Genomic DNA, 24010 nt, shown 5'->3' on the forward strand with positions numbered 1-24010 from the left:
TCACTTATGTGCAGGGAGTTTAACCCGAACAGTTACAACAGATAGGCTGGATAGCCACTTATGCACTATCAACATACCTAACTTAGCGCAGAAGTTTGGGAAAATTTGTTGATCCATATGGCACTAGAGTAACTCACATAGGAACATTCGCGCAATAAATTCAGGTTGACTTGTTGGGTGATGTAAATTGTACAGAGAAAATGTGTCTTTAAGAATGAGCGAAAGCAGAAAACTCTATCTTAATGAATGAAGCAAGAGCACTATTTCCTGTAACACTGTTTACGATCGTTGCACTATCTATACACAATGAAAGACAAAGTAATGATCTGGTGTACATTATGATCTAAGATAATATTACGGCATGAGAGTGTATCTCGATCACGCATTAAGGACTTAAAGATATCTGACAGAAGGGCGTGAATCAAGAAGGCGTGGTAATGACGTCTGGAGATATCTATTCAATCCGATGCCGCCACGTATGTGCAGGGAGTTTAACCCAATTACTAACAACTGATAGGCTGGAAAGGAGGGTGTGAATAATATGCGCTAACGATTGGCTACCAAACGTATAGGGACAGGTTTATAAAGAAGCCGTTGAGGACATTCGGCTTGTCATTTTTGAATCGGCACACATTGAAAAAGGCCAGTGTTACGGCCGAAACGCGTTTGTGAGGGTCTTTGAACCGAATTCTATTCCTTTTTTTTTTTCACCTTTACAGTTTTTATTACACTATAAGCCTTAGGGGTTTGCCTCTGTCATCTGAAGCCGAAGTATCCGGTTATCGGCCAGGAATACAGGGGGGCTCTCATCCTATGGCTTGTGTAATTTGTAAGGTGTACATGTAAACAACATTAATTTAATGGTTTTATTATTATATACTTAATTCTTATAAGGTGTGGAGGTGGGTGATTTTCATCACCACTTATAGAATTTATTTCTCCTGTTAAGTGTAGTCAGTCCACGGGTCATCCATTACTTATGGGATTATATCTCCTCCCTAACAGGAAGTGCAAGAGGATCACCCAAGCAGAGCTGCTATATAGCTCCTCCCCTCTACGTCATACCCAGTCATTCTCTTGCACCTAACTAATAGATAGGACGTGTGAGAGGACTGTGGACTCAGACATTTCAAATTTTAAATTTAAGCTTGAGAACCTCCGTGTATTACTAGGGGAGGTATTAGCGGCTCTGAATGATTGTAACACGGTTGCAATTCCAGAGAAAGTATGTAGGCTGGATAAATATTTTGCGGTACCGGCGTGTACTGACGTTTTTCCTATACCTAAAAGGCTTACAGAAATTGTTAACAAGGAGTGGGATAGACCCGGTGTGCCTTTTTCACCCCCTCCTATATTTAGAAAAATGTTTCCAATAGACGCCACCACACGGGACTTATGGCAGACGGTCCCTAAGGTGGAGGGAGCAGTTTCTACTCTGGCTAAGCGCACCACTATCCCGGTGGAGGATAGCTGTGCTTTTTCAGATCCAATGGATAAAAAGTTAGAGGGTTACCTTAAGAAAATGTTTGTTCAGCAAGGTTTTATATTACAACCCCTTGCATGCATTGCGCCTGTCACGGCTGCGGCGGCATTCTGGTTTGAGTCTCTGGAAGAGACCCTTAGCACAGCTCCATTGGATGAGATTATAGACAAGCTTAAAGTCCTTAAGCTAGCTAATTCATTTATTTCTGATGCCGTAGTACACTTAACTAAACTCACGGCTAAGCACTCCGGATTCGCCATTCAAGCGCGTAGGGCGCTGTGGCTTAAATCCTGGTCAGCCGATGTGACTTCTAAATCTAAATTGCTTAACATTCCTTTCAAAGGGCAGACTTTATTCGGGCCCGGTTTGAAAGAAATTATCGCTGACATTACTGGAGGTAAGGGCCATGCCCTGCCTCAAGACAGGGCCAAACCAAGGGCTAAACAGTCTAATTTTCGTGCCTTTCGTAACTTCAAGGCAGGAGCAGCATCAACTTCCTCCGCTCCAATACAGGAAGGAACTGTTGCTCGCTACAGACAGGGCTGGAAACCTAACCAGTCCTGGAACAAGGGCAAGCAGGCCAGAAAACCTGCTGCTGCCCCTAAGACAGCATGAAGTGAGGGCCCCCGATCCGGAAACGGATCTAGTGGGGGGCAGACTTTCTCTCTTCGCCCAGGCTTGGGCAAGAGATGTCCAGGATCCCTGGGCGTTAGAGATCATATCTCAGGGATATCTTCTGGACTTCAAAGCTTCTCCTCCAAAAGGGAGATTTCATCTTTCAAGGTTGTCAGCAAACCAGATAAAGAAAGAGGCGTTTCTACGCTGTGTACAAGACCTTTTACTAATGGGAGTGATCCACCCAGTTCCGCGGTCGGAACACGGACAAGGGTTTTACTCAGACCAATCTTGGACTTAAAGATCCTAAACAAATTCCTAAGAGTTCCATCGTTCAAAATGGAAACTATTCGGACCATCTTACCTATGATCCAAGAGGGTCAATACATGACCACAGTGGATTTAAAGGATGCCTACCTTCACATACCGATTCACAAGGATCATTACCGGTATCTAAGGTTTGCCTTCCTAAACAGGCATTACCAGTTTGTAGCTCTTCCCTTCGGGTTAGCTACAGCTCCAAGAATCTTTACAAAGGTTCTGGGCTCTCTTCTGGCGGTACTAAGACCGCGAGGAATAGCGGTAGCTCCGTACCTAGACGACATTCTGATACAAGCGTCAAGTTTCCAAACTGCCAAGTCTCATACAGAGTTAGTTCTGGCATTTCTAAGGTCGCATGGGTGGAAGGTGAACGTAGAAAAGAGTTCTCTATTGCCACTCACAAGAGTTCCCTTCTTAGGGACTCTTATAGATTCTGTAGAAATGAAAATTTACCTGACAGAGGACAGGTTATCAAAACTTCTAAATGCTTGCCGTGTCCTTCATTCCATTCAACACCCGTCAGTGGCTCAATGCATGGAGGTAATCGGCTTAATGGTAGCGGCAATGGACATAGTACCTTTTGCACGCCTGCATCTCAGACCGCTGCAATTGTGCATGCTAAGTCAGTGGAATGGGGATTACTCAGATTTGTCCCCTATGCTAAATCTGGATCAAGAGACGAGAGATTCACTTCTATGGTGGCTTTCTCGGCCACATCTGTCCAGGGGGATGCCCTTCAGCAGGCCAGATTGGACGATTGTAACAACAGACGCCAGCCTGCTAGGTTGGGGCGCTGTCTGGAATTCCCTGAAGGCTCAGGGATCATGGACTCAGGAGGAGAGACTCCTTCCAATAAACATTCTGGAATTAAGAGCAGTTTTAAATGCTCTTCTGGCTTGGCCTCAGTTAGCAACTCTGAGGTTCATCAGGTTTCAGTCGGACAACATCACGACTGTGGCTTACATCAACCATCAGGGAGGGACAAGGAGTTCCCTAGCGATGATGGAAGTCTCAAAGATAATTCGCTGGGCAGAGTCTCACTCTTGCCACCTGTCAGCGATCCACATCCCAGGCGTGGAGAACTGGGAGGCGGATTTCCTAAGTCGCCAGACTTTTCATCCGGGGGAGTGGGAACTTCATCCGGAGGTGTTTGCCCAACTGCTTCATCATTGGGGCAAACCAGACCTGGATCTCATGGCGTCTCGCCAGAACGCCAAGCTTCCTTGTTACGGATCCAGGTCCAGGGACCCGGGAGCGGTACTGATAGATGCTCTGACAGCACCTTGGGTTTTCAACATGGCTTATGTGTTTCCACCCTTCCCGATGCTTCCTCGATTGATTGCCAGGATCAAACAGGAGAGAGCATCGATGATTCTAATAGCGCCTGCGTGGCCACGCAGGACCTGGTATGCAGATCTAGTGGACATGTCGTCCTGTCCACCATGGTCTCTGCCTCTGAGACAGGACCTTCTGATTCAGGGTCCTTTCAAACATCCAAATCTAATTTCTCTGAGGCTGACTGCATGGAGATTTAACGCTTGATTCTATCAAAGCGGGGATTCTCGGAGTCAGTGATTGATACCTTAATACAGGCTAGGAAACCTGTTACCAGGAAAATTTACCATAAAATATGGCGTAAATACTTATATTGGTGCGAATCCAAGAGTTAGTCATGGAGTAAGGTTAGGATTCCTAGGATATTGTCTTTTCTACAAGAAGGTTTAGAAAAGGGCTTATCTGCTAGTTCGTTAAAGGGACAGATCTCAGCTCTGTCTATCCTTTTACACAATCGTCTGTCAGAAGTTCCAGACGTTCAGGCTTTTTGTCAGGCTTTGGCTAGGATTAAGCCTGTGTTTAAAACTGTTGCTCCGCCGTGGAGCTTAAACTTAGTTCTTAACGTTCTGCAAGGTGTTCCGTTTGAACCCCTTCATTCCATTGATATCAAGCTGTTATCTTGGAAAGTTCTGTTTTTAATGGCTATTTCCTCGGCTCGAAGAGTCTCTGAGTTATCGGCCTTACATTGGGATTCTCCTTATCTGATTTTTCATTCAGACAAGGTAGTTCTGCGTACTAAACCTGGGTTCTTACCTAAGGTAGTCACTAACAAGAATATCAATCAAGAGATTGTTGTTCCATCATTGTGCCCTAACCCTTCTTCAAAGAAGGAACGACTTCTGCACAATCTGGACGTCGTCCGTGCCCTGAAATTTTATTTGCAGGCAACTAAGGATTTTAGACAAACTTCTTCTCTGTTTGTCGTTTATTCTGGACAGAGGAGAGGTCAAAAAGCTTCGGCTACCTCTCTCTCTTTTTGGCTTCGTAGCATAATACGTTTAGCCTATGAGACTGCTGGACAGCAGCCTCCTGAAAGGATTACAGCTCATTCTACTAGAGCTGTGGCTTCCACTTGGGCCTTTAAGAATGAGGCCTCTGTTGAACAGATTTGCAAGGCTGCAACTTGGTCTTCACTTCACACTTTTTCAAAATTTTACAAATTTGACACTTTTGCTTCTTCGGAGGCTGTTTTTGGGAGAAAGGTTCTACAGGCAGTGGTTCCTTCCGTGTAAAGATCCTGCCTGTCCCTCCCGTCATCCGTGTACTTTTAGCTTTGGTATTGGTATCCCATAAGTAATGGATGACCCGTGGACTGACTACACTTAACAGGAGAAAACATAATTTATGCTTACCTGATAAATTCCTTTCTCCTGTAGTGTAGTCAGTCCACGGCCCGCCCTGTTTTTTACGGCAGGTCTAAATTTTAAATTAAACTCCAATCACCACTGCACCCTATAGTTTCTCCTTTCTTGTTTGGTTTCGGTCGAATGACTGGGTATGACGTAGAGGGGAGGAGCTATATAGCAGCTCTGCTTGGGTGATCCTCTTGCACTTCCTGTTAGGGAGGAGATATAATCCCATAAGTAATGGATGACCCGTGGACTGACTACACTACAGGAGAAAGGAATTTATCAGGTAAGCATAAATTATGTTTTTAATAATGTTAATAAAATTCATATGTTTTAATACCTATAGAAATACTTAGTATTAGCTGTTTCAACACAGCATATACCAATACTAGGAGTTAGAGTGCTAACAATCCCCTCTTAATTCCCCCATCTTTTCCTTTCCCTCTAAGTTAATAGTACTATAAGGGGCAGCACCAAGGTTTTACTGATACCTTAAAGACTCCTAGCTTCACATTAGACACTGTGCCAATTTTTTGTCCTTAAAGGGACACTGTACCCAAAAAATTTCTTTTGTGATTCAGATTGAGCATGAAATTTTAAGCAACTTTCTAATTTACTCCTATTATCAAATTTTCTTCATTCTCTTGGAATCTTTATTTGAAATGCAAGAATGTAAGTTTAGATGCCGGCCCATTTTTGGTGAACAACCTGGGTTGTCCTTGCTGATTGGTGGATAAATTCATCCACCAATAAAAAAATGCTGTCCAGAGTACTGAAACCAAAAAAAAAGCTTAGATGCCTTCTTTTTCAAATAATGATAGCAAGAAAACGAAGAAAAATTGATAATAGGAGTAAATTAGAAAGTTGCTTAACATTGCATGCTCTTTCTGAATTGCAAAAGAAAGAATTTGGGTACAGTGTCCCTTTAATTTTCTAGTATGTAGCTTAGTCAGGCATTTTGCAGCATACTTAGGTTGCCGAATTTTAAACTAGCAATCCCAAGGCATGCAAAATAAATAATAATGAATATGTATTTTCATTTTTTTTGTTTACTAAATAAATTGGTTTATGGGATATAACATTTTGAGTTCCATTATCACAAATAAAAACTTAAACATTAGACCATAACTCCCTGCTGGTGGAGCCTTGAGTTTTTGGTGCTAAAATAGTGAATCTGCTTATAGAAATTATATTATGGAATTTTATGAAGCAGAAAATTACAGAAACCTTGTTAGAAAACGACATAAAATCATTTCCTTGTATGGAGCTATAGTTCTCTGTTCCTAATAGAGTTACATAAGGGAAACCTTAAGACTGGCGCACAATTCCATAAATGTGCTGTGTTTGAGAGGTTGGCTCTAAGGGTGGGCGATTGTCTCTATTTTCATATTTGTTCTGCCATTCAGGGATTCTATAGAGCAAATGTTAACAGTTGTCTATTGATTCCATTAAAGTTACATTGAGATCTATGAGAATCTACTTTTGAATGTTCATTTAAAACCAATTGATATGACCAGCCTTAATTATGTTTAACAAATATTGTGAAACATTCACTCATCCTCATCTGAGGTCCATTTATATTAAGCTTGTGAGATTTGTGAAAAGGTGGTAAGATTGTGTCAAAATATGCAAAACACTTATTACCCTCATAGAAAATACATGCATACGAAAATGCAGGCGATTGTAAAATACTATACTCTAAAAGCGTAATAATCTGATTTGTTTGGGACTCTCAAGAAGAACCTTACCTATGTGTTTATGCTTTCTTACTAGAAACTATTATTAAATAAATATTTTGGAACTAGTAGAATATGCATTTATGTGTACAGCTCATTCTTAAGGATAAATTGTTCAGCGGCTAATGCGGATATTACGTACAGGTTGATTAGTAGAGAAGGACGAGCTTCCTCGGGTCTAAAAACAAAGTAATTTAATAAGCACATAAACATAATTTGTTTTAAATTGTAATTGTAAGACCTTGAAACATAATGCTGCCGATATTTACTAGAAAAATTAATTGGCCCAAAATTCTTAATTAATCCTTTCCTGCGTTAGGACGTTCTATCCCATCCTAACTGTGCCGGACTTTAGCGCCGTTAGGACGGCATGGAACATCCTAGCCGTTTGGCTGTAATGAAGCCAAAGGCGCTTCCTGAATGGGGTTGCGGCCTGGAGGGGGTGCCTAACGTCATAGGCACTCCCCCTGACCCGATCCCATCATTAAAATCTTGTGATCGTTCATGCTGTTTCAATTTGTTTACATCGGAACAATATGGTCTTGCAAATTTTCACACCTAAGGCAGCCATGAAACTTGGAATCTTTCCTAAAAAAAAAAAAGACAATTTGGTGACACAAATTTTACATTTAATCATGGTACAAAAGATCTCGATCTGATTGCTGTTGAAACATGGTAAAAAGGGCAAAGATTGTGACAGAGAAAAAGTATCTGCATGTTTTATATCGCACCAATTTGTCATCACTGCCCCTAAAAGTAAATATCACAACATATTGTAGCAAAATAGCCGAGTCACATTTAACATTTTATTTAGATCATTTTAAAATATTGAAAAATACAAAATATATTTTGATTGAAATATTGATTGCTAATTGGTCCCAACACCCCCCACTCACTATTGGTGTTTTATACAGAGGGTGACTTGAAGTGGAAAGGATAAGTAGCAACCTCTTGTGCTAAGTGCGATTTGTGCTGCCACATCCCAACATTTCTCCAACATTGGTGTGTCCGGTCCACGGCGTCATCCTTACTTGTGGGATATTCTCTTCCCCAACAGGAAATGGCAAAGAGTCCCAGCAAAGCTGGTCACATGATCCCTCCTAGGCTCCGCCCACCCCAGTCATTCTCTTTGCCGTTGCACAGGCAACATCTCCACGGAGATGGTTAAGAGTTTTTTGGTGTTTAAATGTAGTTTTATTCTTCTATCAAGTGTTTGTTATTTTAAAATAGTGCTGGTATGTACTATTTACTCTGAAACAGAAAAGGATGAAGATTTCTGTTTGTGAGAGGAAGATGATTTTAGCAGACAGTAACTGAAATCAATTGCTGTTTCCACACAGGACTGTTGAGATGAAGTAACTTCAGTTGGGGGAAACAGTTAGCAGTCTTTTCTGCTTAAGGTATGACTAGCCATATTTCTAACAAGACCATGTAATGCTGGAAGGCTGTCATTTCCCCTCATGGGGACCAGTAAGCCATTTTCTTAGTTAAACATAAAAGAATAAAGGGCTTCAAAAAGGGCTTAAAAACTGGTAGACATTTTTCTGGGCTAAAACAATTGCTTTACTAGGCATATTATGCAGATTCTAACTAATTATTGGTATTATAATCTTGGGGAACGTTTAGAAAAACGGCAGGCACTGTGTTAGACACCTTTTTCAGATGGGGGCCTTTCGAGTTATAGACAGAGCCTCATTCTGGGACTGTATAGGGGTTAAATGTAAAAATGGCTCCGGTTCCGTTAATTTAAGGGTTAAAGCTCTGAAATTTGGTGTGCAATACTTTTAATGCTTTAAGACACTGTGGTGAAATTTTGGACAATTCCTTCATACTTTTTCACATATTCAGTAATAAAGTGTTTTCAGTTTGAAATTTAAAGTGACAGTAACGGTTTTATTTTAAAACGTTTTTTGTGCTTTGTTGACAAGTTTAAGCCTGTTTAACATGTCTGTACCATCAGATAAGCTATGTTCTATATGTATGAAAGCCAATGTGTCTCCCCATTTAAATTTATGTGATAATTGTGCCATAGTGTCCAAACAAAGTAAGGACAGTATTGCAACAGATAATGATATTGCCCAAGATGATTCCTTAAAATGAGGGGAGTAAACATGATACTACATCATCCCCTACTGTGTCTACACCAGTTATGCCCACACAGGAGGCCCCTAGTACATCTAGTGCACCAATACTTATTACCATGCAACAATTAACGGCTGTAATGGATAACTCCATAGCAAATCTTTTATCCAAAATGCCTACTTATCAGAGAAAGCGCGATTGCTCTGTTTTAAACACTGAAGAGCAAGAGGACGCTGATGATAACTGTTCTGACATACCCTCACACCAATCTCAAGGGGCCATGAGGGAGGTTTTGTCTGATGGAGAAGTTTCAGATTCAGGAAAAATTTCTCATCAAGCTGAACCTGATGTTGTGACATTTAAATTTAAATTAGAACATCTCCGCGCACTGCTTAAGGAGGTGTTATCTACTCTGGATGATTGTGACAATTTGGTCATTCCAGAGAAATTATGTAAGATGGACAAGTTCCTAGAGGTTCCGGTGCCCCCCGACGCTTTTCCTATACCCAAGCGGGTGGCGGACATAGTAAATAAAGAGTGGGAAAGGCCTGGCATACCTTTTGTTCCCCCCCCTATATTTAAGAAATTATTTCCTATAGTCGACCCCAGAAAGGACTTATGGCAGACAGTCCCCAAGGTTGAGGGGGCGGTTTCTACTCTAAACAAACGCACTACTATTCCTATCGAAGATAGTTGTGCTTTCAAAGATCCTATGGATAAGAAATTAGAGGGTTTGCTTAAAAAGATTTTTGTACAGCAAGGTTACCTTCTACAACCAATTTCATGAATTGTTCCTGTCACTACGGCAGCGTGTTTCTGGTTCGAGGAACTAGAAAAATCGCTCAGTAAAGAATCTTCGTATGAGGAGGTTATGGACAGAGTTCAAGCACTTAAATTGGCTAACTCTTTTGTTTTAGATGCCGCTTTGCAATTAGCTAGATTAGCGGCGAAAAATTCAGGGTTTGCTGTTGTGGCGCGCAGAGTGCTTTGGCTAAAGTCTTGGTCAGCGGATGTGTCTTCCAAGACAAAATTGCTTAACATTCCTTTCAAAGGTAAAACATTATTTGGACCTGATTTGAAAGAGATTATTTCAGACATCACTGGGGGAAAGGGCCACGCCCTCCCACAGGATAGGTCTTTTAAGGCTAATAATAAGCCTAATTTCTTCTGTTATGTGTGATCAGTCCACGGGTCATCATTACTTCTGGGATATTATCTGCTCCCCTACAGGAAGTGCAAGAGGATTCACCCAGCAGAGTTGCTATATAGCTCCTCCCCTCTACGTCACCTCCAGTCATTCTCTTGCACCCAAAGACTAGATAGGAGGTGTGAGAGGACTATGGTGATTATACTTAGTTTTTATAACTTCAATCAAAAGTTTGTTATTTTACAATAGCACCGGAGCGTGTTATTACTTCTCTGGCAGAGTTTGAAGAAGAATCTACCAGAGTTTTTCTTATGATTTTAACCGGAGTAGTTAAGATCATATTGCTGTTTCTCGGCCATCTGAGGGAGGTAAAAGCTTCAGATCAGGGGACAGCGGGCAGTTGAATCTGCATTGAGGTATGTAGCAGTTTTTATTTTCTGAATGGAATTGATGAGAAAATCCTGCCATACCGTTATAATGACATGTATGTATACTCTACACTTCAGTATTCTGGGGATGGTATTTCACCGGAATTACTCTGTAAAAGTACATTAAACCTTTTAATAGGTATTTAATTCATGTTAAACGTTTTTGCTGGAATGTAGAATCGTTTGCATTTCTGAGGTACTGAGTGAATAAATATTTGGGCATTATTTTTCCACTTGGCAGTTTGCTTGTTTTGATTCTGACAGTTTCGTTTCTCTCTCACTGCTGTGTGTGAGGGGGAGGGGCCGTTTTTGGCGCTCTTTGCTACGCATCAAAAATTTCCAGTCAGTTACTCTTGTATTTTCTGCATGATCCGGTTCATCTCTAACAGAACTCAGGGGTCTTCAAACTTCTTTGAAGGGAGGTAGATTCTCTCAGCAGAGCTGTGAGACTTATGTAGTGACTGTGTTTTAAAACGTTGCTCTGTGATTTTTATGTTTAAAATTTAATTAGTGTTACTTTACTAATGGGAACAAACCTTTGCTAACAAGTTGTGTTGTTTTTAAAGAGTGATGCTATAACTGTTTTTCAGTTCATTATTTCAACTGTCATTTAATCGTTTAGTGCTTCTTTGAGGCACAGTACGTTTTTTGTTAAATAAGATTGTAACCAAGTTGCATGTTTATTGCTAGTGTGTTAAAACATGTCTGATTCAGAGGAAGATACCTGTGTCATTTGTTCCAATGCCAAGGTGGAGCCCAATAGAAATTTATGTACTAACTGTATTGATGCTACTTTAAATAAAAGCCAATCTGTACAAATTGAACAAATTTCACCAAACAGCGAGGGGAGAGTTATGCCGTCTAACTCGCCTCACGTGTCAGTACCTGCGTCTCCCGCCCGGGAGGTGCGTGATATTATGGCGCCTAGTACATCTGGGCAGCCATTACAGATAACATTACAAGATATGGCTACTGTTATGACTGAAGTTTTGGCTAAGTTACCAGAACTAAGAGGCAAGCGTGATCACTCTGGGGTGAGAACAGAGTGCGCTGATAATTCTAGGGCCATGTCTGATACTGCGTCACAGCTTGCAGAGCATGAGGACGGAGAGCTTCATTCTGTAGGTGACGGTTCTGATCCAAGCAGATTGGATTCAGATATTTCAAATTTTAAATTTAAATTGGAAAACCTCCGTGTATTACTAGGGGAGGTCTTAGCGGCTCTTAACGATTGTAACACTGTTGCAATACCAGAGAAAATGTGTAGGTTGGATAAATACTTTGCGGTACCGGCGAGTACTGACGTTTTTCCTATACCTAAGAGATTAACTGAAATTGTTACTAAGGAGTGGGATAGACCCGGTGTGCCGTTCTCACCCCCTCCAATATTTAGAAAGATGTTTCCAATAGACGCCACCACACGAGACTTATGGCAAACGGTCCCTAAGGTGGAGGGAGCAGTTTCTACTTTAGCTAAGCGCACCACTATCCCGGTGGAGGATAGCTGTGCTTTTTCAGATCCTATGGATAAAAAATTAGAGGGTTACCTTAAGAAGATGTTTGTTCAACAAGGTTTTATTTTGCAACCCCTTGCATGCATCGCGCCGATTACGGCTGCGGCAGCATTTTGGATTGAGTCTCTGGAAGAGAACCTTAGTTCCGCTACGCTGGACGACATTACGGACAGGCTTAGAGTCCTTAAACTAGCTAATTCATTCATTTCGGAGGCCGTAGTACATTTAACCAAACTTACGGCTAAGAATTCAGGATTCGCCATTCAGGCACGTAGGGCGCTGTGGCTAAAATCCTGGTCGGCTGATGTAACTTCTAAGTCCAAATTACTTAATATACCTTTCAAGGGGCAAACTTTATTTGGGCCCGGTTTGAAAGAAATTATCGCTGACATTACAGGAGGTAAGGGCCACGCCCTACCTCAAGACAAAGCCAAAGCTAAGGCTAGACAGTCTAATTTTCGTCCCTTTCGGAATTTCAAAGCAGGTGCAGCATCAACGTCCACTGCACCAAAACAGGAAGGAGCTGTTGCTCGTTACAGACAAGGCTGGAAACCTAACCAGTCCTGGAATAAGGGCAAGCAGGCCAGAAAACCTGCTGCTGCCCCTAAGACAGCATGAACCGAGGGCCCCCGATCCGGGACCGGATCTAGTGGGGGGCAGACTCTCTCGCTTCGCCCAGGCTTGGGCAAGAGATGTCCAGGATCCCTGGGCGCTAGAGATCATATCTCAGGGATACCTTCTAGACTTCAAATTATCTCCCCCAAGAGGGAGATTTCATCTGTCAAGGTTGTCAACAAACCAAATAAAGAAAGACGCGTTTCTACGCTGTGTACAAGATCTATTATTAATGGGAGTGATCCATCCGGTTCCGCGGTCGGAACAAGGACAAGGGTTTTACTCAAACCTGTTTGTGGTTCCCAAAAAAGAGGGAACTTTCAGGCCAATCTTGGATTTAAAGATCCTAAACAAATTCCTAAGAGTTCCATCGTTCAAAATGGAAACTATTCGGACAATCTTACCCATGATCCAAAAGGGTCAGTACATGACCACAGTGGATTTAAAGGATGCTTACCTTCACATACCGATTCACAAAGATCATTACCGGTATCTAAGGTTTGCCTTCTTAGACAGGCATTACCAGTTTGTAGCCCTTCCATTCGGATTGGCTACGGCTCCAAGAATCTTCACAAAGGTTCTGGGTGCCCTTCTAGCGGTTCTGAGACCGCGAGGAATTTCGGTAGCTCCGTACCTAGACGACATTCTGATACAAGCTTCAAGCTTTCAAACTGCCAAGTCTCATACAGAGTTAGTTCTGGCATTTCTAAGGTCGCATGGATGGAAAGTGAACGAAAAGAAGAGTTCTCTCTTGCCTCTCACAAGAGTTCCATTCTTGGGGACTCTTATAGATTCTGTAGAAATGAAGATTTATCTGACAGAAGACAGATTAACAAAGCTTCTAAATGTATGCCGTGTCCTTCATTCCATTCAACTCCCGTCAGTAGCTCAATGCATGGAGGTGATCGGCTTAATGGTAGCAGCAATGGACATAGTACCCTTTGCACGCCTACATCTCAGACCGCTGCAATTGTGCATGCTGAGTCAGTGGAATGGGGATTATTCAGATTTGTCCCCCACTCTGAATCTGGATCAAGAGACCAGAAACTCTCTTCTATGGTGGCTTTCTCGGCCACATCTGTCCAGGGGGATGCCGTTCAGCAGGCCGGACTGGACAATCGTAACAACAGACGCCAGCCTTCTAGGTTGGGGCGCTGTCTGGAATTCTCTGAAGGCTCAGGGACAATGGAGTCAGGAGGAAAGTCTCCTGCCAATAAACATTCTGGAATTGAGAGCAGTTCTCAATGCCCTTCTAGCTTGGCCCCAGTTAAAGACTCGGGGGTTCATCAGGTTTCAGTCGGACAACATCACGACTGTAGCTTACATCAACCATCAGGGAGGGACAAGAAGCTCCCTAGCAATGATAGAAGTATCAAAGATAATTCGCTGGGCAGAGTCTCACTCTTGCCACCTGTCAGCAATCCACATCCCGGGAGTGGAGAACTGGGAGGCGGATTTCTTGAGTCGCCAGACTCTTCATCCGGGGGAGTGGGAACTTCATCCGGAGGTCTTTGCCCAAATACTTCGACGTTGGGGCAAACCGGAGATAGATCTCATGGCGTCTCGCCAGAATGCCAAACTTCCTCGCTACGGATCCAGATCCAGGGATCCGGGAGCGGTTCTGATAGATGCTTTGACAGCACCTTGGAACTTCAGGATGGCTTATGTGTTTCCACCCTTCCCGCTGCTTCCTCGATTGATTGCCAAAATCAAACAGGAGAGAGCATCAGTGATTCTAATAGCGCCTGCATGGCCGCGCAGGACTTGGTATGCAGATCTAGTGGACATGTCATCCTGTCCGCCTTGGTCTCTACCTCTAAGACAGGACCTTCTGATTCAGGGTCCATTCAAACATCAAAGTCTAACTTCTCTGAAGCTGACTGCTTGGAAATTGAACGCTTGATTTTATCAAAACGTGGTTTTTCTGAGTCGGTTATTGATACCCTGATACAGGCTAGGAAGCCTGTTACCAGAAAGATTTACCATAAAATATGGCGTAAATACCTATACTGGTGTGAATCCAAAGATTACTCCTGGAGTAAGGTTAGGATTCCTAGGATATTGTCTTTTCTACAAGAAGGTTTAGAAAAGGGTTTATCGGCTAGCTCATTAAAGGGACAGATCTCAGCTCTGTCCATCTTGTTACACAGGCGTCTGTCAGAAAATTCAGACATCCAGGCCTTTTGTCAGGCTTTAGCTAGGATCAAGCCTGTGTTTAAAACTGTTGCTCCGCCATGGAGTTTAAACTTAGTTCTTAACGTTTTACAGGGTGTTCCGTTTGAACCCCTTCATTCCATTGATATAAAATTGTTATCTTGGAAAGTTCTATTTTTAATGGCTATTTCCTCGGCTCGAAGAGTCTCTGAGTTATCAGCCCTACATTGTGATTCTCCTTATCTGATCTTTCACTCAGACAAGGTAGTTCTGCGTACTAAACCTGGGTTCTTACCTAAGGTTGTTTCTAACAGGAATATCAATCAAGAGATTGTTGTTCCATCCTTGTGTCCAAATCCTTCTTCAAAGAAGGAACGTCTTCTACACAATCTGGATGTAGTTCGTGCCCTCAAGTTCTACTTGCAGGCAACTAAAGATTTTCGCCAAACTTCTTCCCTGTTTGTCGTTTACTCTGGACAGAGGAGAGGTCAAAAAGCTTCTGCTACCTCTCTCTCTTTTTGGCTTCGTAGCATAATACGTTTAGCCTATGAGACTGCTGGACAGCAGCCTCCTGAAAGAATTACAGCTCATTCCACTAGAGCTGTGGCTTCCACTTGGGCCTTTAAGAATGAGGCCTCTGTTGAACAGATTTGCAAGGCTGCAACTTGGTCTTCGCTTCATACTTTTTCCAAATTTTACAAATTTGACACTTTTGCTTCTTCGGAGGCTATTTTTGGGAGAAAGGTTCTTCAGGCAGTGGTTCCTTCTGTATAATGAGCCTGCCTATCCCTCCCGTCATCCGTGTACTTTTGCTTTGGTATTGGTATCCCAGAAGTAATGATGACCCGTGGACTGATCACACATAACAGAAGAAAACATAATTTATGCTTACCTGATAAATTCCTTTCTTCTGTTGTGTGATCAGTCCACGGCCCGCCCTGTTTTTTAAGGCAGGTAAATATTTTTTAAATTATAATTCAGTCACCACTACACCCTTAGCTTCTCCTTTCTCGTTGGTCTTTGGTCGAATGACTGGAGGTGACGTAGAGGGGAGGAGCTATATAGCAACTCTGCTGGGTGAATCCTCTTGCACTTCCTGTAGGGGAGCAGATAATATCCCAGAAGTAATGATGACCCGTGGACTGATCACACAACAGAAGAAAGGAATTTATCAGGTAAGCATAAATTATGTTTTTCGTCCTTTTCGCAGAAACGGACCAGTCTCTAATTCTGTATCCTCTAAGCAAGAGGGTAATACTTCACAACCCAAACCAGCCTGGAAACCAATGCAAGGCTGGAACAAGGGTAAGCAGGCCAAGAAGCCTACCACTGCTACCAAAACAGCATGAAGGGATAGCCCCCGATCCGGGACCGGATCTAGTGGGGGGCAGACTTTCTCTCTTTGCTCAGGCTTGGGCAAGAGATGTTCAGGATCCTTGGGCGCTAGAAATAGTTTCTCAAGGTTATCTCCTGGAATTCAAGGAACTACCCCCAAGGGGAAGGTTCCACAGGTCTCAATTATCTTCAAACCAAATAAAGAGACAGGCATTCTTACATTGTGTAGAAGACCTGTTAAAGATGGGAGTGATACATCCAGTTCCAATAAGAGAACAAGGAATGGGATTTTATTCCAATCTGTTCATAGTTCCCAAAAAAGAGGGAACATTCAGACCAATTTTGGATCTAAAGATCCTAAACAAATTTCTCAGGGTACCATCGTTCAAAATGGAAACTATTCGAACGATCCTACCTACTATCCAGGAAAATCAATTTATGACTACCGTGGATTTAAAGGATGCGTACCTACATATTCCTATCCACAAGGAACATCATCAGTTCCTAAGGTTCGCTTTTCTGGACAAGCATTACCAGTTTGTGGCACTTCCATTTGGATTAGCCACTGCTCCAAGGATTTTCACAAAGGTACTAGGGTCCCTTCTAGAGGTTCTAAGACCAAGGGGCATTGCAGTAGTACCTTACTTGGACGACATCCTGATTCAAGCGTCGTCCCTGTCAAAAGCAAAGGCTCATACGGACATCGTCCTAGCCTTTCTCAGATCTCACGGATGGAAGGTGAACAAAGAAAAAAGTTCTCTGTCCCCATCAACAAGAGTTCCCTTCTTGGGAACAATAATAGATTCCTTAGAAATGAGGATTTTTCTGACAGAGGTCAGAAAATCAAAACTTCTAAGCTCTTGTCAAGTACTTCATTCTGTTCCTCGTCCTTCCATAGCGCAGTGCATGGAAGTAATAGGATTGATGGTTGCAACAATGGACATAGTTCCTTTTGCACAAATTCATCTAAGACCATTACAACTGTGCATGCTCAGACAGTGGAATGGGGATTATACAGACTTGTCTCCGACGATTCAAGTAGATCAAAAGACCAGAGATTCACTCCGTTGGTGGCTGACCCTGGACAATCTGTCACAGGGAATGAGCTTCCGCAGACCAGAGTGGGTCATTGTCACGACCGACGCCAGCCTAGTGGGCTGGGGCGCGGTCTGGGAATCCATGAAAGCTCAGGGTCTATGGTCTCGGGAAGAGTCTCTTCTCCCGATAAACATTCTGGAACTGAGAGCGATATTCAATGCTCTCAGAGCTTGGCCTCAACTAGCAAAGGCCAAATTCATAAGGTTCAGACAACATGACGACCGTTGCATATATCAATCATCAGGGGGGAACAAGGACTTCCCTGGCGATGAAAGAAGTGACCAAGATAATTCAATGGGCGGAGGATCACTCCTGCCACTTGTCTGCGATCCACATCCCAGGAGTGGAAAATTGGGAAGCGGATTTTCTGAGTCGTCAGACATTCCATCCGGGGGAGTGGGAACTCCATCCGGAAATCTTTGCCCAAATAACTCAATTATGGGGCATTCCAGACATCGATCTGATGGCGTCTCGTCAGAACTTCAAGGTTCCTTGCTACGGGTCCAGATCCAGGGATCCCAAGGCGACCCTAGTAGATGCACTAGTAGCACCTTGGACCTTCAACCTAGCTTATGTATTCCCACCGTTTCCTCTCATCCCCAGGCTGGTAGCCAGGATCAATCAGGAGAGGGCCTCGGTGATCTTGATAGCTCCTGCGTGGCCACGCAGGACTTGGTATGCAGACCTGGTCAATATGTCATCGGCTTCACCATGGAAGCTACCTTTGAGACAGGACCTTCTTGTTCAGGGTCCATTCGAACATCCGAATCTGGTTTCCCTCCAACTGACGGCTTGGAGATTGAACGCTTGATTTTATCAAAGCGTGGGTTTTCAGATTCTGTAATAGATACTCTGATTCAGGCTAGAAAGCCTGTAACTAGAAAAATTTACCATAAAATATGGAAAAAATATATCTGTTGGTGTGAATCTAAAGGATTCCCATGGAACAAGATAAAAATTCCTAAGATTCTATCCTTTCTACAAGAAGGTTTGGAGAAAGGATTATCTGCAAGTTCTCTGAAGGGACAGATCTCTGCTTTATCTGTTTTACTTCACAAAAGACTGGCAGCTGTGCCAGATGTTCAAGCATTTGTTCAGGCTCTGGTTAGGATCAAGCCTGTTTACAGACCTTTGACTCCTCCCTGGAGTCTAAATCTAGTTCTTTCAGTTCTTCAAGGGGTTCCGTTTGAACCCTTACATTCCGTAGATATTAAGTTATTATCTTGGAAAGTTTTGTTTTTGGTTGCAATTTCTTCTGCTAGAAGAGTTTCAGAGTTATCTGCTCTGCAGTGTTCTCCGCCCTATCTGGTGTTCCATGCAGATAAGGTGGTTTTTCGTACTAAGCCTGGTTTTCTTCCGAAAGTTGTTTCCAACAAAAATATTAACCAGGAGATAGTTGTACCTTCTTTGTGTCCGAATCCAGTTTCAAAGAAGGAACGTTTGTTACACAATTTGGACGTAGTCCGTGCTCTAAAATTCTATTTAGAGGCTACTAAAGATTTCAGACAAACATCTTCCTTGTTTGTTGTTTATTCTGGTAAAAGGAGAGGTCAAAAAGCGACTTCTACCTCTCTTTCCTTTTGGCTTAAAAGCATTATCCGATTGGCTTATGAGACTGCCGGACGGCAGCCTCCTGAAAGAATCACAGCTCACTCCACTAGGGCTGTGGCTTCCACATGGGCCTTCAAGAACGAGGCTTCTGTTGACCAGATATGTAAGGCAGTGACTTGGTCTTCACTGCACACTTTTGCCAAATTTTACAAATTTTATACTTTTGCTTCTTCGGAGGCTATTTTTGGGAGAAAGGTTTTGCAAGCCGTGGTGCCTTCCATTTAGGTGACCTGATTTGCTCCCTCCCTTCATCCGTGTCCTAAAGCTTTGGTATTGGTTCCCACAAGTAAGGATGACGCCGTGGACCGGACACACCAATGTTGGAGAAAACAGAATTTATGCTTACCTGATAAATTACTTTCTCCAACGGTGTGTCCGGTCCACGGCCCGCCCTGGTTTTTTAATCAGGTCTGATGAATTATTTTCTCTAACTACAGTCACCACGGTATCATATGGTTTCTCCTATATATATTTCCTCCTGTCCGTCGGTCGAATGACTGGGGTGGGCGGAGCCTAGGAGGGATCATGTGACCAGCTTTGCTGGGACTCTTTGCCATTTCCTGTTGGGGAAGAGAATATCCCACAAGTAAGGATGACGCCGTGGACCGGACACACCGTTGGAGAAAGTAATTTATCAGGTAAGCATAAATTCTGTTTTTTCTTTCATTATTCAGATAGAGCATGGGAATTTAGACCACTTCTAATTTACTTCTATAATCAATTGTTCTTTGTTTGCTTGGTATCTTTTGTTGAAAAGCAGGGACATATGCTTAGGAGCCAGCCCATTTCTGGATCACTATATGGCAGCAGTTTTGCAAGAATGTTATCTTCCTGCAAGAGCACTAGAGGGCAGCACTATTTCCTGCCCTGTAGTGCTCCAGATGCCTACCTAGGTATCTCTTCAACGCAGGTTACCATGGGAATAAAGCAAATGTTGATAAATGAAGTAAATTGGAAACTTTTTAAAATAGTATGCTCTGTTTGAATCATATAATAAGCAGTCTTCAGACAAAGCTATATAATGGTTGCAGGTATTTATTTAAACGACAAAACTACAGGTACACACCACTCCCCACACCTTGGCTACATCCGACGTGTTTCCTGCCGCTAAACGGCACTTCGTCAGGGATATTCTCAGCTGTTACATTACTCCCTTTATTAAGCACACCGCTCTCATACAATTTAAAGGTTCACTACTATTTACACAGCATTTTGTATAAAGGAGTACAATAGATAGTAAAGACATAAAAAATAAAACAATACGTATACATTCAAAGTTTAAGTGCTTTGTATAAATTGATTTTTACATTTTATGACATTAATATATTATTACCCAATGGACATGTTATCTAATCCTATCAGCTTCTTACATGTATATAAAGATATAGGTGTTAAATTTATCTACCTACTTATAGATCATGAAAGATCACGAACGTGTAATTCCCCAGGATAGGTGATACATATGTAAGAAGCTAATAGGATTAGATAACATGTCCATTGGGTCAAGTAATAATATATTAATGTAAAAATCAATTTATACAAAGCACTTAAACTGTGAATGTATACGTATTATTTTATTCTTTATGTCTTTACTATCTATTGTACTCCTTTATACAAAATGCTGTGTAAATAGTAGTGTTCCTTTAAATTGTATGAGAGCGGTGTGCTTAATAAAGGGATTAACGTAACAGCTGAGAATATCCCTGACGAAGTGCCGTTTAGTGGCAGGAAACGCGTCGGATGTAGCTGAGGTGTGTGGAGTGGTGTGTACCTGTAGTTTTGTTGTTTAAATAAATACCTGCAACGATTTAATAGCTTTGTCTGCAGACTGCTTATTTTTCTCATAGTTTGGAGCGTACACTATAATTACGGCGTTAGAGAGAGCCGTGGAGGTTGATATGGTCACGGGTCCTGAGCTTAACAAACACTGTCCGGTGAGGAGGAATGTTACAAATTATCCTCCATCCTGCGTAGTGGGACTGGTGAACAGTGAGTAATCTGGAGTTGTCAGTTCAGCACACTAAGTTTTGCTCAATACCTCAGAGTTGTTATTTTCAGTGAATACAATATATTACACAGAAATACTTGAAGATTGAGGTGTGCGAGTAATATAAAATATCGACTATTGTTTTTGAAATGTTACAAAGTGTGTTTGTAAACAACTCAGTAGAAGGACTATACATTTAACACTGCATGTGTTACTTCTTTACTTCTATTACATGAGTGTTAACAGCCGAGTATCCGAGAATAATTTCGTTTCCTGAAGTTGTTACCTGCCAAGAGAGACTGTATCGAATTATACTATTAAGCAAGAGTGCTATAATATCAGTTTTATTGGCGGAGGATGCAAGTTGATATTTTATGGCTTAACTGCACAGAAGGCAACAGTGTATCTATAAGTGAATCATATAATAATTTTATGGGGTTTAATTTCCCTTTAAGACACAGGCAGTGGGGTTTTGTGATCATGACAACAGAGATGGTAAGTGCTTTGATCACATCCTTGTAGTCATCCCTCAGATAAGCTACATAAGAGGAACTCAGTCATTATCAGGGTATCTGTGGCTAATATCATTGTCAGAGGAGTCCTTTTGTTTTAATTAAGCTACATATAAACATGGTAAAAGCCTTTAATATGTGTCTGTTTATTAAATAAGCTCTGGTGTCGTTTGTTCTTTATTGTGCTCTGTCCTCAAGTTTATCTGCACTGTACTTGAAACCAAAGACCCAGTCCTTATCAGTCCTGCAATTAATATTTCCCGGTGCTATCTAAGGCCTCTTCCCCTTATCAGTGTGTAATTGGACACAGAGCGAGTGTGTCTGTTATCTGTTGCACTGATACACAATTAGTCCCTGCCATACATGCTTAGTGTTATATATAGTTTGTTTGTTTGTAGGATTTCCTGCATCTGTGTTGGTGTTAAGGGGGGCATGAAAGTTAAAACTAAACGGATATGGTTCTTTGATAGCGTATGCAGTGTTGAGACTTTTCAATTAATTTATGTTTTCAAATGTACTTCTTTCTCGTGGTATCATTTGTTAAAAAAGCATACTTAGGTAGGTTCGGAGCAGCATTGCAATACTTGGAGCTAGATTGTGATTGGGCGTGTCACACACACATATAAATAAATATCATCAGATGTCTTCAGCTAGGTCCCAGCAGACTGCCATTTTCATTTGTGTCATAGAAGCCGTTGCGGACTCTTAAAGGGACATGAAACCCAAAAATGTTCTTTCATGATTCAGATAGAAGTAAATTATAAAGTTTTTTGAAATTGTATTCTCTATTATCTAATCTGTTTCTTTCTCTTGGAATCATTTGTTGAAGGAGCAGCAATGCACTACTGGTTTCTAACTGAACACATGGGTGAGCCAATCACAATCAATATATATATGCAGGCACCAATCAACAGCTAGAACCTAGGTTCTCTGCTGCTCCTGAGCTTGCCTAGATAAACCTTTCAGCAAAGGATAACAAGAGAATGAAGCAAATTAAATACTAGAAGTAAATTGGAAAGTTGTTTAAAATTGTATCGTCTATCTGAATCATGAAAGAAAAATTTTGGGTTTCATGTCCCTTTAAATGTGTGGTTTTTGCATTTGGGTGCATGGGCCATCACAGCATATATGCATATGCGTCTGAAATACCGTTATCATTTTTACCAAAAACATTTTTGCTAAAGGAAGTATATTGCAAAAAATGCACATTTCAAAATTGACATTTTATATCCTTTTAAGTTTTCTCTTTACTCTTCTCTTTTGCTAAGGAAATTAGGGACAGATAAATCAGGCAAAAAAAAGGAATGTGCGAACAAAGCTGTGTGGAAACCCTATTAATTACTTTAACAAACCTTATGTTCCAGCCTTGTTTGCACATGCTCTTTTATTGCGTAATTATTATAATTTTTTTTATCAATCTCTAATTGTCCTTAGCAAAACATGGTGGCACCCATTACTTTATAGAGACTCAGTGGAATTTAGAAAACCAACAATGTTTAGAGTTAAATGTCAGGAAGAAGGAACAAAATAAATTATGATTGCAATTTATTTTTATTTTTATCTACACATTTTTTATATTACAATTTCATCCCTTGAATACAATGGGGGGGAATCCTGCCTTACAATCTACAGGTTATGGATATAATGTTTGTGTGTTTTGCAGCCAAGCAGTTAAATTATACTGGGTTACTCTAATTTGACAAGAAATTGTGCACTTCACCTCTCTTCCTTTAGGAAATGAATATTTAATTATAACCCGTTATTTGCGTATCTTTGTGATATATATCTCTGTTTTGTTTCAGGGTCAGTATAAACCATCCTACTTGTTGTGTCCTGAAAGTTACACCTGGATGCCAATAGAAAAATGTATTCCTCTGCTGGAGAGCTCCAAATACAGCCGTTTCAGTAGCAACGCGAAACAAGGTAGGTATCTGTCACTGTGTAACTGGAGATCAGCACAATGTGTGATTGGATAACATATTAATACCTGCAGTGCACTTCTTACATACAAAGTATTTGGTAAATATAGGTTATTTATTTTATATTATAAACTCATCACAACCAATATCACCAAGAGGAAATTAGTTAAGTAAAAACAACATTAAACAGAAACTTTAAGCTATAAAATAATTTGAAACAGATTTCTTGTCAATCATGTTGCATTAAAACAAATATCACATATACAGACTGTAGTGCGGGATGGAAGGAATACAATTTGCTTTGGTGTTTTTACCAAATAAATCTGTGCTCTCTCTTTGAAATGCAGTAAATTACCACAATACTTAGATTTTTTTGTAAACTGTCTGTTGTAAAACAAACGGAAAAAAATGACAGATACTTTCATGTTCTTTGGACTGTATGAATTCCTATTTCATTAAAAAGAAAGCGAGAATACATGTGCTTTGTATAGTGATGTAACAGAATAAACACACATGTTTACCCAGAATGGGATTACTGTACAATAGGAGCTCTGTAATTTGGTGAGTGTCGACCTATACAGATGTGCAAGTTGTCAGAGAGCTATGGTTATCCAGACCTTTCAGACATATTGGTAAAGGGTGAGGATAAAAACAAGGATCCCGCCTCCTCTTAAAGACAGCATTAAAGACTCCTTTTTTTTTTTCTGGATTGTTAAAAAAAAAAAGTGGTGCAGCCATGGTATTGTGATGCTGTCCATCACACAATATA

At 41.4% G+C, this 24010-nt stretch overlaps 1 protein-coding gene across 4 annotated transcripts in view; it reads left to right on the forward strand.

Annotated features, from left to right (window-relative positions):
- The window catches only part of ATE1 (arginyltransferase 1), a 242350-nt gene that overhangs the window by 215911 nt on the left and 2429 nt on the right, over positions 1 to 24010 (forward strand). For all 4 annotated transcript variants that reach the window (XM_053692644.1, XM_053692642.1, XM_053692643.1 and 1 more), the window contains one exon: positions 23125 to 23245. In XM_053692644.1, coding sequence (XP_053548619.1) covers positions 23125 to 23245 — 121 coding nt within the window. The remainder of the gene's footprint in view (positions 1 to 23124; positions 23246 to 24010) is intronic.

The sequence above is a fragment of the Bombina bombina genome, chromosome 9 (genome assembly GCF_027579735.1).
Source record: "Bombina bombina isolate aBomBom1 chromosome 9, aBomBom1.pri, whole genome shotgun sequence".
Taxonomy (NCBI): domain Eukaryota; kingdom Metazoa; phylum Chordata; class Amphibia; order Anura; family Bombinatoridae; genus Bombina; species Bombina bombina.